At 46.2% G+C, this 11,578-nt stretch overlaps 5 protein-coding genes across 5 annotated transcripts; 3 read left to right on the forward strand and 2 right to left on the reverse strand.

Annotated features, from left to right (window-relative positions):
* Positions 1–193: 193 nt before the first annotated feature.
* Positions 194–1,863, forward strand: BHQ10_009290 (uncharacterized protein; the record flags this gene model as incomplete). Its single annotated transcript, XM_040882190.1, has 4 exons — positions 194–295; positions 365–578; positions 782–1,384; positions 1,448–1,863. 4 exons carry the CDS (start codon positions 194–196, stop codon positions 1,861–1,863), a joined length of 1,335 nt encoding a protein of 444 aa, XP_040737792.1.
* Positions 1,864–3,351: 1,488 nt separating this feature from the next.
* On the reverse strand, positions 3,352–5,395 carry BHQ10_009291 (uncharacterized protein; the record flags this gene model as incomplete). The annotated part of the gene is made up of 2 exons (XM_040882191.1): positions 3,352–4,615; positions 4,668–5,395. The coding sequence occupies 2 exons, from the start codon at positions 5,393–5,395 to the stop codon at positions 3,352–3,354; spliced, it is 1,992 nt and encodes a 663-aa protein (XP_040737793.1).
* A 330-nt stretch (positions 5,396–5,725) lies between these two features.
* On the forward strand, positions 5,726–6,615 carry BHQ10_009292 (uncharacterized protein; the record flags this gene model as incomplete). Its single annotated transcript, XM_040882192.1, has 5 exons — positions 5,726–5,785; positions 5,844–5,869; positions 5,926–5,964; positions 6,014–6,042; positions 6,098–6,615. 5 exons carry the CDS (start codon positions 5,726–5,728, stop codon positions 6,613–6,615), a joined length of 672 nt encoding a protein of 223 aa, XP_040737794.1.
* A 182-nt stretch (positions 6,616–6,797) lies between these two features.
* On the reverse strand, positions 6,798–7,611 carry BHQ10_009293 (uncharacterized protein; the record flags this gene model as incomplete). Its single annotated transcript, XM_040882193.1, has 2 exons — positions 6,798–7,245; positions 7,295–7,611. 2 exons carry the CDS (start codon positions 7,609–7,611, stop codon positions 6,798–6,800), a joined length of 765 nt encoding a protein of 254 aa, XP_040737795.1.
* A 2,090-nt stretch (positions 7,612–9,701) lies between these two features.
* BHQ10_009294 (uncharacterized protein) lies at positions 9,702–10,793 on the forward strand (the record flags this gene model as incomplete). Its single annotated transcript, XM_040882194.1, has 2 exons — positions 9,702–10,326; positions 10,468–10,793. 2 exons carry the CDS (start codon positions 9,702–9,704, stop codon positions 10,791–10,793), a joined length of 951 nt encoding a protein of 316 aa, XP_040737796.1.
* Between the last annotated feature and the right edge of the window lie 785 nt (positions 10,794–11,578).

Genomic DNA, 11,578 nt, shown 5'->3' on the forward strand with positions numbered 1-11,578 from the left:
GTTGCGAAAACCGCCTGTTCTGCAGCCAGGTATTGTCATAATCTACGAGCGAAGTAGTACTACCGAAAATATGGCACTGGTTACAGATTCAGCCACCATTAGCCTGTGGCATGTCAATGGGGCAGCATGCTTCCTGGTTCTAATTGTGACTGCGCTACTGCATCGTTTTCGTCCTTCATCGTCAAAGCTCCCTATGATTAATGCCGAAAAAGGGTCAATTTGGAGTCGTGGCTATCGGTCACGACAAAAGTATGCCCAGGACTTGCCTAATCTCGTTCAAGCTGGACTTCGCAAGGTAGATTATTCCAATCATACCTTGTCACTTCGGTCATGAACTGTACAAATGTTGATATTTTGAATATAGGCTAATGCTTTTCGGATTGCGGGCCCAGATGGAATCAATGTCATACTGTCACCGACATATCTGAACGAAATCTGTAATCATCCCGCGTTACGTCTTGAGCCAGTCGCTGGAGAGGAACTAAACTCGCACATTGCTGGATTTGAGGTCTTTGCACAACTTGAAATCAACCATGTTATATCGGATGTCGTTCGGACCAAGTTGACCCGGAGGCTCGGTAAGTTATGTTTTTAATACAATGCATCTGGGTGTTGACTTGAAATATAGCAAAAATGCCACAGTTGCTTAGTTCCGAAGCTTCAATGCTTTTACAAGATCAATGGACAGAAAACACAGGTATTGTCCTACCCGTAACTTACCAGACTCGAGCCCATACTACACGGCTTTTGGTTTTTCATCTTTCTCTAACATTGAGTTTAGATTGGCATGAGATCTCACCACGAGAAACCGCCCTGCAAACGCTTAGTCGTCTGACATCATTGATCTTCGTCGGCGAAAAAGTCGGCCGCAATCCAGACTGGTCGAGAATCCTAACGTCATACAATGTCGAAGTGTTCACTGCATCAAATGAGCTCAAGCTATGGCCGAAACCACTTCGATCCCTAGCAGCCCGCTTCATCCCATCATGTCGTCAACTGCGCCAGTATATTCGGGAAGCCCGTGCCATCCTCGAACCAGTAGTAGACAGTAGGCTCGAAGCTGAGGAATATGGCGACGAAAAGGAGTATCCAGATGTCATTACTTGGCTCAAGGAAGCCTCCCAAAGAGCAGGCGAACCTCATGATCCCGTCTTAGCCCAAATGATGCTCGCTGCAGGCGCATTTCAAACATCAAGTGACCTCTTATCTCAAGTCCTACTTGATCTATCCGCAAGAAAGGATTGGAATACATTGATTGAGGAGCTTCGCCAAGAGATCGTGTCTGCACTGCATGGGACCGGCTGGAAAAAAATTGCTTTGAACGATCTCAAGTTGTTAGACAGCGCGCTCAAAGAAACTCAGAGGCTAAAGCCCGCTTCCATTCGTATGTATAATCCTGCGTGTTTTGAAGTATGAGATCGTTAACCACAGCATACACCACGTACAGTTGCCATGCCTCGATATGCTTCTGAGCAAATCGACCTGGCAGATGGGACCATTATTCCTAAGGGCTCGACAACATATGTCGCTAATGTTGCCATGCGGGATCCCAAGATCTATACAAATCCCGATACATTCGATCCCTACAGGTTTTTGAGGTCGCGCGAGGCTGGCAACAGTTCAGCCTATCTGGTCTCGACCTCTCCCGAGCACATAGGGTTTGGCCTTGGACGGTACGAATGCCCTGGGAGATTCTATGTCGCCAATATTACTAAGATCGTTTTATGTCATATGTTGTTGAAATATGACATCAAGTTCTCAGAAACTTGTTCAGCAGCCCCCGTCACTTCCGGTATTCGCTTAGAATCAAATCCAGATGCACGCATTCTTGTTCGACGAAGACAGGAGGAGATACTGATATAAAGAAAGAGAAATCACACTTTATCTGCATGCCACATGATTCATCTACCATCTGAGCCATTTATAGCCATCATGTAGACCTTCTGTAGCAGCACATACAGTCATCTTGTGTTAATTACCGGCGAACGTCGTGCTGGATCTAGGTGTTTTTGGCATTATAGGTTTAGGCACTCATCTAGTTGGCATAAAAGATTAAACCTAAGATACAGACTCAAAGGCAGTAGCTAGATCTTCAGTGAGACTTGGTATTATGGCTAATAACGTACGCATTTGCTCTAATTCCTAGGTCTACTTATTCTTGTGTTGCTTCAGCCATCACAAGTACATCTAATGCTTCGTCAGTAATTTACCGACACCAAAAATTGGGGGATGGGACCAATAAGTACATTTGTACAACTCTTCTACAAACATGGTAGCATTATAAGCCTCATTCCCTCCCTCCTTTAGCCTCCTTTCACCTCCTTCATCTTAACACAATCCAACACATATGAATATGAGTTGAATGAACTCCTCCCTATTCCTCTCCATTCGGATGGGTGGCTACTGGAATCCCGGGCGTAATCTCCCGAAATACCTAGGTATGATGCAGAAGTMCCCCCGCCGTGATTAAGTATACATACATAACTATACTCGGATTCATCAAAAGCCGAACACTGTGGTAGAGGTTTCACCGGTTACAATTCATTTCTCACGATGCGGTGTGGGCAGAGTAACCCATCGACTCCTCCATATGGACATGCCTGCTACCCCTTGCGGTGAGTATGATGCTCAAATTCCTGCCGGCATAGCCCAAAGAGGTGGACAAATTATGATATCATATCTAAGTATTGCCAGAATACATTTACAGTCTACGTGGCGTTCAATTCTGCATTGAGAGCAACGTAGATGGTTGATGAAGCAAGGGTGTGCTCTTATTCTTTTCTGTGTATGTTTGCTCTGCTGATGACTATTACCTCACCGCCTGATCCAAGAGTATGAGAACATATCTAAATGCATTCAAGTAATTCTGAGACATCCTATCCTCCAACTAGGTAAGATTGTCTTGCTTCAATGTTAGCCTGACTCCTCGTTTATAGACAATACCAACGTTCAAGTCTACTAGGATGTATTGACATTTTGTTGGTGTCCTACAACGTAGCCATATAACAATGATAAGTTTCCATTTAGCTTGATCCAGAGCAATATGCGCGATAAGAATAGGGACAGTATGAAGTCTATGTAGGTGGTTGTTTAGTTGTGATCGAAAAGCCAGTATTGTATATAGTCACCATTCGTATTTCTGGATTTCATAGGCAAAATATTGGAGTGTGGCACCTTTCTGAATTCTATATTGTACAAATATACATTGTTATACAAGTATGCAACATCGGACTGGGGCGGCCCTGCACGAGAGTATTTCATCTTGAAGCCCTAAAAGAGGTTCCTTACACCGCCCAAGTGATTGAAAAGAATGGCCGGCAGAAAGTCGAGCGGTAAGCCGCAAATGGACAATCATTTAGACAAAAACGCTTGAAAAGCGCTATGTTCAATTACCACATTTCCAACTGCATTCAGTCTCTTTCGTCCCTCCTTTTGCTTTTCCAGCAATTTCTTCTTCCTCCCGATATCAGCAGCGTGTAGCTTAGCCAACACATCTTTACGATACGGCTTGATGGTCTCTCGAGCGACGATTTTGCGTCCCACAGCGGCTTGGATGATGATTTCAAACATCTGTCGGTCGACATGTTCCTTGAATTTTGTGACCCATTGTTTACCCAGGCGCTCAGCTTGGCTGTAATGCACAATGCGTGCTACGGCGTCGACTGGCTTCTTGTTGACAAGTAGCTGAAGCTTGACGATGTTGCTGACTTTCCATTCGGCTTCTTCGTAGTCAAGGGTTGCATAGCCTTTGGTAGAACCCTTGAGTTTGCCGAAAAAATCTTCGACTAGCTGGCCCAATGGTAGTTCGTATCTGAGAATGACCTGGGAGGATGTGAAATATTCGAGTGTGTGTTGAATGCCGCGGTTCGCCTCACAGAGTTCAATAACTTTGCCGAGATATTCATCTGGAAACGTCAATGTAGCCATCACATATGGCTCACGAAGTTCGGCCACTTTAGCACGGATCTCATCTTCGTCCGGGAAATGCGCTGGATTGGTGATTGTAACTTCTTTACCGTCTTTGTATATGGCTTTGACAGGTACTGTGGGCGGAGTAATAAGAATACTAGCACCGTGCTCATGTCTCAGTCGATCCTCAAAGACAGAGCAATGCAGCGTTCCCAAGAATCCTAAGCGAAATCCGGCCCCAAGAGCCTCCGATGACTCCTTTTGCACTGTAATACTTCGATCATTCAATACTAACTGGTTGACGCTGTCCTCCAAATGCTCAAAATGATCTGCATCGCTGGGATATGCCGCCACGAATACCATGGATTTGGGCTCTTCGAATCCCGGCAGAGGCTCGACTTTTTTCTCGAAACCGACTTTGGTGAATGTATCTCCGATCTTAGCTTCTTTACTGCGTTTCATACCGGGATTGAAGTAAATGTAGCCGACTTGGCCTGCTCGTAGGGTTGTTTGAGGAGTTTGATCGGGATACATGATTCCGACCTCGCCGACGTAGTATTTCAGTCCAGTGGCAAAGGACACGACTTGATCTCCTGCACGAATCTCGCCATCGAATACTCGTACCAGTAGAATAACCCCTTTATAGGTTGAATACCATGAATCGACGAGTAGCATTCGTAGAGGTTTCGTATGGTCGCCGACGGGTCTATCAAATCATGATTAATTAAATGTTCGTAAAAAATAGGAGGGGAGCTTACGCTGGTATCCGCTCAATCACAGTCGGCAGCAATTGAGCAACATTCAGCCCCGTCTTAGCAGATACCTTGATCGCATTATCCGTATCAAGCTCAAATGACGACCTCATCTGTTCAAGAGCACGCTCCGGATCCGCAGACGGCAAATCCACTTTATTCAGCACAGGCACAAGCTCCAATCCCTGCGCAAAAGCTAGATAGAAATTCGCAACGGTCTGCGCTTGTACGCCCTGACTGGCATCGACAAGCAATAAAGCTCCCCCGCAACTGGCGTAGCTTCGAGATACCTCGGCGCGGAAATCGACGTGGCCGGGTGTATCGATGAGATGCAAAAGATAGTCTTCGCCGTTATGATTGTAGAGCATTGTACATGTTTGAGCTTTTACGGTGATACCGCGTTCTCTTTCGACGTCTAGTTTATCGAGGACTTGTTTATTCGAGCCCGGTTGGATCACGCCGGTGAGTTCAAGAAGTCGATCCGACAGTGTACTTTTGCCATGGTCGACGTGGGCGACGATACAGAAGTTTCGGAAACGTTCGATGGGGATGTCTGCGATTCGTTTCTCGAGATCCGAGACGTTCCTGGAAGCTTGTGCTTGTCGCAGGATGGTGCTTGTGAACGGACGCCGGAATTCGCTGTTGGAAAAGATCTCATGGAGCGGTCCTGAGGACACCGGGCGCCGTGCGTTCGATGTGCTCAGCCATCGGAGCACTTGCAGGCATCCTCGCATTGGGATAAGTGCATTGATTGCACGACTAATAGAAATGAAATGAGCGTACTGCTTAATCCATAGGGTTGATTCTGGGGGAATGCCACTGCTGGTTCGGAAAAAAATAAATGATGCGGGCGCTAGTGCGGATTGAGGCCGGGAGCCAAATTGCTGCTGGGGTGACTGCGAGGAAAGTAAACATTAACCATTCCTGCCACAGGTCATTGTACAACATCAATTCGTGAATTATACGCCATTCTAGAGAAACTATCAATATGTCGGCAGATAAGGAAAAATCAAAAGTCCACAAATTGTCCTTGAAAGGTGGTTACTTCCGAGTGAACTGAAGATATGCGAATGCGGGGACTGATTTGCAAAACAACAGGATCATCGAAGCTGGTGGCTGAATTCGTGAGCTCACAGAACTCTTTTCGCTGGGATTAATTGACTGACACTGGATATCATATAGTTCGAATATTCGATTAACTCAATTCTGTATGCCGAAAATTCACAAACCATGACCAGAACCGTGAACTGACGTTGTTTACTAGTTATCAACGAGGTGTCTACCCAGCAGAAGATTTCTCACCGTGAGTCCCCCTCTCCACAAATCCAAAATACCTATAATAACGTCTACAGAGTCAAGAAATATGGCCTCAACATGCTCAGTTAGTCCTGTCAGACTCCTCCGGTCCTTTCAATCGTCCTAATCCACCGAAACAGTTTCGTCCGACGACCAAGTCAGAGCATACATCAAAAAGATCATGTCACAATTGAACAAATGGATGATAGGCGGCAAGATCTCTAAACTAGTCGTCGTTATCACCAGCAAAGAGACTGGCGAACACGTGGAGCGATGGCAGTTCGATGTTCAAATATTCAAACAAGCTGCTGCTGGACGCAAGAAATCAAGTACTGCCGACAAAGAAAACTCGGCTGCAGACAGAGAGAACGACGCAGCAGCAGAAGAACCAACGCAAGAAAAGACCGAGACACAGATCCAGCAAGAAATTCAGGCTATATTCCGCCAAATCACCGCTTCGGTGACTTTTTTACCTGTCCTCGACGGGAACTGTACATTCAACGTTCTGGTGTATGCAGATGCCGACTCAGATGTACCCGTGGAATGGGGCGACAGCGACGCAAAGGAGATTACGAATGGGGAGAAGGTGCAGTTGAGGAGTTTCAGTACGAACAATCATCGGGTGGATACGCTGGTTAGTTATCGGCTTGCTGATTAGGCCTTATTACCCCTGTTTGCGTTTTCAGTTTGATTTATGGAAATACGGTATGGCGTTTGCAGTGGGATTATATTGTTATTCTTGGGTTGGCACAACCGCTCGTCGTCTCGGTATATAACTAATGACATACTTGATGGGTCTAAACTCCTGTACTTACATCGCTCCCTCCTGCTCGTATCCGCCTAGCCATTCAACAACGCAACAGCAGCATCAGGATAAGTAGTCGACTTGACCGCCTTCGTCCCATTCTTCGCATAACAGGACGTATCCCCCAGGTACACGACACTAGTACACTGAATAGGCACCAGAGACTCAGCTACATAATTCCAGGTCGAGCACAAACTAATACAGTCATCGAAGGTTGCTATGTTTGCGGATATGACGTCTGTGCCGTCTGTGTCGTAGCCGCCGCACGTCTTTGTGAATGTGTAGGAGCCGGACTGGCCGGAGGGGGTGTCTGGGGTGTAGGTTTTGCCGTTGACGGAGGGACAGTTGGTTATTGCGGTTGGAGAGGAAGATGCTGATGATGAGGTTGAAGTTGATGTGCCTGAAGAGGTGTAGGCAGTCGAGGTGCCGGTTGAGGAAGAAGACGATGATGACGAGGGTTGGGAAGAGGCTGACGTTTTAGATCTGAATCTCATTAGCTGCGATAGCATCAAACAGAATGGACCACACGCACGACGCAGCCCCAGAATCAGAGCTCTTGTTAGCATGTGTCCCTCCCACCGCTCCTCCAACAGAAGCACCAATAACAACAACCGCGATGAGAGCAATCAGCAACCAGAACCATCGTCGACGGAGTCCTCCTATTCTGTGAAGATCTTGCTTTGCTCCTGGCCCAATCTCATATTGGGATTTGGAGTATTTCTCCGCGCCTGTGCTGGGGGCGGGCTGATAAGAAGAGGAGTCGGGCTGGATGAACAATGAGGTGTGTTGGCTCTGTTGAGGGTGGTAGGTTTCAAGGCCATCTGGGATGGCTCTTTCAGGTGCATTCATCTTTTGATATTACAATCTCTTGCAATCACATACTTAATAAATATGGATCTTGAGATCAAATTAGAAGAAGGGACGACCGATAAATATCCATCATCTACGAGGCTGATTTCCCATGCGAGCGGCAGAGCAAGATGAAGCCAAGACCAGCATCGAGTCAGTATAGCGTGAAGAAACACTACAGTAATTTGCTCGTCAGACTTTTTAATCCGAGTAACTCAAATTTAAAGGGGACCTAAGATCTGGACGCACAGTTTTAGCCCTACCAAAACCCTTTAGCGTATGTGGCTAGATGTATTAGGGCTAATTTTTACTGCCTGTGTAGTGCAGAGATTGCATGCCAATGAGCATTGTGTTGGGAAAACCAACAAGACTGTTCATACTGCGGCTCGTAGTAGATGGCTAGCTCGTCAGATACTATATGTATTAGTATACTATATATAATCTAGTTACTTGACAAGGGTATCTACCAATTTTGGTAGTCTATCCACTATGTCCACGGCAAATCCTCCATCCCCAAAAACAGCACATCTCCCTCCCATCTCACCAGCCTCTTGACAACCTCGTTTCTTTCCCTCCGCAAAACAAGCTCTTCTTCAAGCTTACTCCATCCCCTTTCCTTCCGTTTTCTGCCCAACACATCCTGCGTGCCATACAAATCATTTTTCCACACTGCAAACCCCCTCTTCTCTTCTCCATCCATCAATTCAGCCAAAGGAGTGATATGTTCAGGCGGATTCTCGCCTATGAACAAAACCGGGATTCTTGGCTTGTTTGCCGCTATTGGCGGGGKGAGGCCCATAGCAGGGAGATGCAAATCCAAAAATCGGCGTCTTTTGAAAGCGTGGGTTATGATTGTGATACTTTTTGGATGGGGTAGTTGTGTATGTTGGCGGTACAGTAGTAATGAAAAGAGGATGTTTTGATAGGAGTCTGTGGCATGGTTTTCGGCGAGGATATTGGATGTATCGATATTGAAGTTTTGATGTTCAGATCTGAAAAAGTTGTTGTTTCGGGCGAGGTTCTGCGTAGCTGCTTAGAGACGATGTCAACTTGATAGGGTGTCAGCTTACTAGATATGATTGTCCCTCTGTGAGATCTGTGCTTTTTCGTTTCGTTGCGCCTCTAGGAATGTATCGATCAGCCATGCCTATCCAGAGCCTCGAGTATAGAGCGAGACCCTGAGAAATCAAGGGATGCACAAACCCAGAGAATATCAAAACTCCTGCCCCTCCACTATTTTCATATTCCTGCAATCCTGCCTTGATGTGATTCACAAAGGTAGGAGTTTCGCCTCTTTGGAACGGAGCGAGTAACCTTCCACATGTCAGCGGAGCCCATAGTTTGATCTTGATATTAGACTCTGTCCTATAGGAGAAAGGCAATGCTGTATTGTCTCATCCAGATTTCATGTACACTGAATCCTGGAAGAAGGCGGAAAGAAACACCATTGGGGTCGTCGCGAAGAAGTACGTACCACTCATTCTCATCAAAACCATTGGTGAGACCTCCAAGATAAATCGCATGACAGCATACGATAATCAAATGATGCAGTTCTGGCTGTGTCATATTTTCATTTGGTTGACCTTCCATGTCACGCTCAGTCGTGAAGTTAAATCTCGACTTTTGGACTACTATGTAGCATTGATTCGCTGCAACGCAGGTCCTTCTTTCCCCTACGTAAAGCAGTAGATATTTACACTAAACATTACCTTCTTACATCGTTTCAGGTCCCCGGCGCGCACAGCGCGCGTTTAGTTATCATAAAATACAAGTCAAACCGGGCTAGGACTAGCTTCAGGCAACAGCCTTACAGGCGGGGGTAAACAAAAATGTGAGAGTCTAAAAGGTGAAGAAAAGTTTTGAATTTGTCTGTACACGTGGAATTTCGGTAGAAATGGATTCACCCGATGTCCGAGAGTATGACTAATTTGTTAGGTCTGTGGCGCCCAAGAATCGATCATGATATGCTAGGTAGGACATATCATACATACAGTACAAACCCAAAAGCGTATTTAAAACCCAATGTAGTCCGTCCTGAACGACTTCTATCATTGAAATAACAAGCTCAGGTTTTCGATTTAAGGCTCATCATGTCCATGAATCCATCCACCACGGTTGCCATTGCTGGTATCACTGGCAGTCTTGGGAGGCTCATCGCCGAGTACCTCTTGGCTAAACCTAACGTTCGTGTCCATGGCCTCTGCCGTACACCTTCCAAGCTTCCAAGTCAGCTCCGCAACGAACCGCGTCTCMCCATCCATACCACGTCTTCAACCGATAGCACCACGCTCCGAGCCGCTGTTCATGGTGCCGATGTGGCCATCTGCTGTTATCTAGGCCCTCCTTCCTTGATGGTTGACGGACAAAAACTCCTCATCGACGCATGCATCGCTGAGGGGGTTCCTAGGTATATTGCCGGGGATTGGTCGATGGATTTCCGCAAGTTGGAGCTCGGCCAACACCCCCCTAAGGATCCGATGAAGCTTGTACAGGCATATCTAGAGGATAGGGAGGCGCAGGGACGGATAAGTGCCGTTCATGTTCTAAATGGATGTTTCTTAGAACGGCCGTGGGTAGGAATGTGGGATGCCAAAGGCCATCTGTTCAAGTATTGGGGCACGGGAGATGAACGTTGGGAATTCACCACGTATCGAAATGCAGCTCAGTTCACAGCAGAGATCGCAGTGGACCAGGATGCAGTAGGGTGGTTTTCTTGTAAGTCTCTGATCATGCGGCTTTCATTATACGTATCTAGTTATCTTTATCCATATTCATCATACGTACAGCAGCCCTCTGAAGATATTATAGAGGTCTAAAACGAATCTATGAATCACGGGCTGATATTCTTACTTGTAGTTCGTGGCGACCACGTCAATATCAAAGAGATCGTCGCAGAATTTCGGGACATCTATGGTGAAGAGCCGGGCATGGTACGACTGGGAAGCTTAGAGGATCTCTACAAGCTTATGCATGAGACACGAAACCAGAATCCAGACAACGCCATGGCCTGGTTAGGTCTGTTCTACACGTACTATTCGCTTAACGGCCAGACGACCTTACCGCTACCGCTCCACAATGATCGTTATCCTGCTGTCAAGCTGGTCACTGTGCGGGACTTCTTTCGCCAAACGCCGAAGGAACGGATTGGGAGGTTTGGGATACTGCAGCCGTCAGGAAAGTAAGGGCGCGGATAGCATTCTTCTTACTGCAAAGTAGACGTCGCTCAGACGTTTGTGGAAATTTGCAACTTTAGAAGTTTAGGCCCGGGAGAGAACCCTGACACGGGATCCAGAGATCAAGAGGGGATCTGCTTTGTTTTTGCTAGCTACTGTATCGTGTCCGATGCCTGACGGTCAACAACGATTTCAAAACTCGGGAGTAAAGCACTTTTGGGTGTTTATGTTTTAGAAGTTGTGGACAAATATATCAAATTTCGTCCCTCATTGAGCCTTCCTTGTTTATCCTTGGGTGTCTCTGTACGTACGGAATACCGTTGGTAATACGTATCATTGATGTAAGCAAAAGACTGAAACATCCCATCAATTGAGCCTCTAGCTTCGGAGTTGCTTGTCACAAGACTGTGAAATCAAGGTCGCCAAATCTGAGAAAGAGCTTTTTGATGCAATACTAACGAAGCTGACCCGAGTCGAAATCGGACTTGTATGTTTCTGCAATCTGCAATAGCTAAACATAAGTCTTTAACTATAAGACTGGTGTTAAAATTTGGTTTCTATCCATTGGTAGATGGCGTTGTAAAGAGAACCCCTAGGTTTGGTATTCTCTCATGCTGTGAATAGGAAGACTTATGAGTTAGATATGGCATTACATCATCTTCATTCTGTTCCCTTTTTCTATATCGTTTCAGGCCCCGGTAGTATATCTATGGGGTAGGCATCATATGAAATACTAGAGTGATCATACTTGTGCGATACAGTCTAGTGATGGGGTAAGCATAGATGCTGCAATT

Source organism: Talaromyces amestolkiae (genome assembly GCF_001896365.1).
Source record: "Talaromyces amestolkiae strain CIB chromosome Unknown scaffold23.1, whole genome shotgun sequence".
NCBI lineage: Eukaryota > Fungi > Ascomycota > Eurotiomycetes > Eurotiales > Trichocomaceae > Talaromyces > Talaromyces amestolkiae.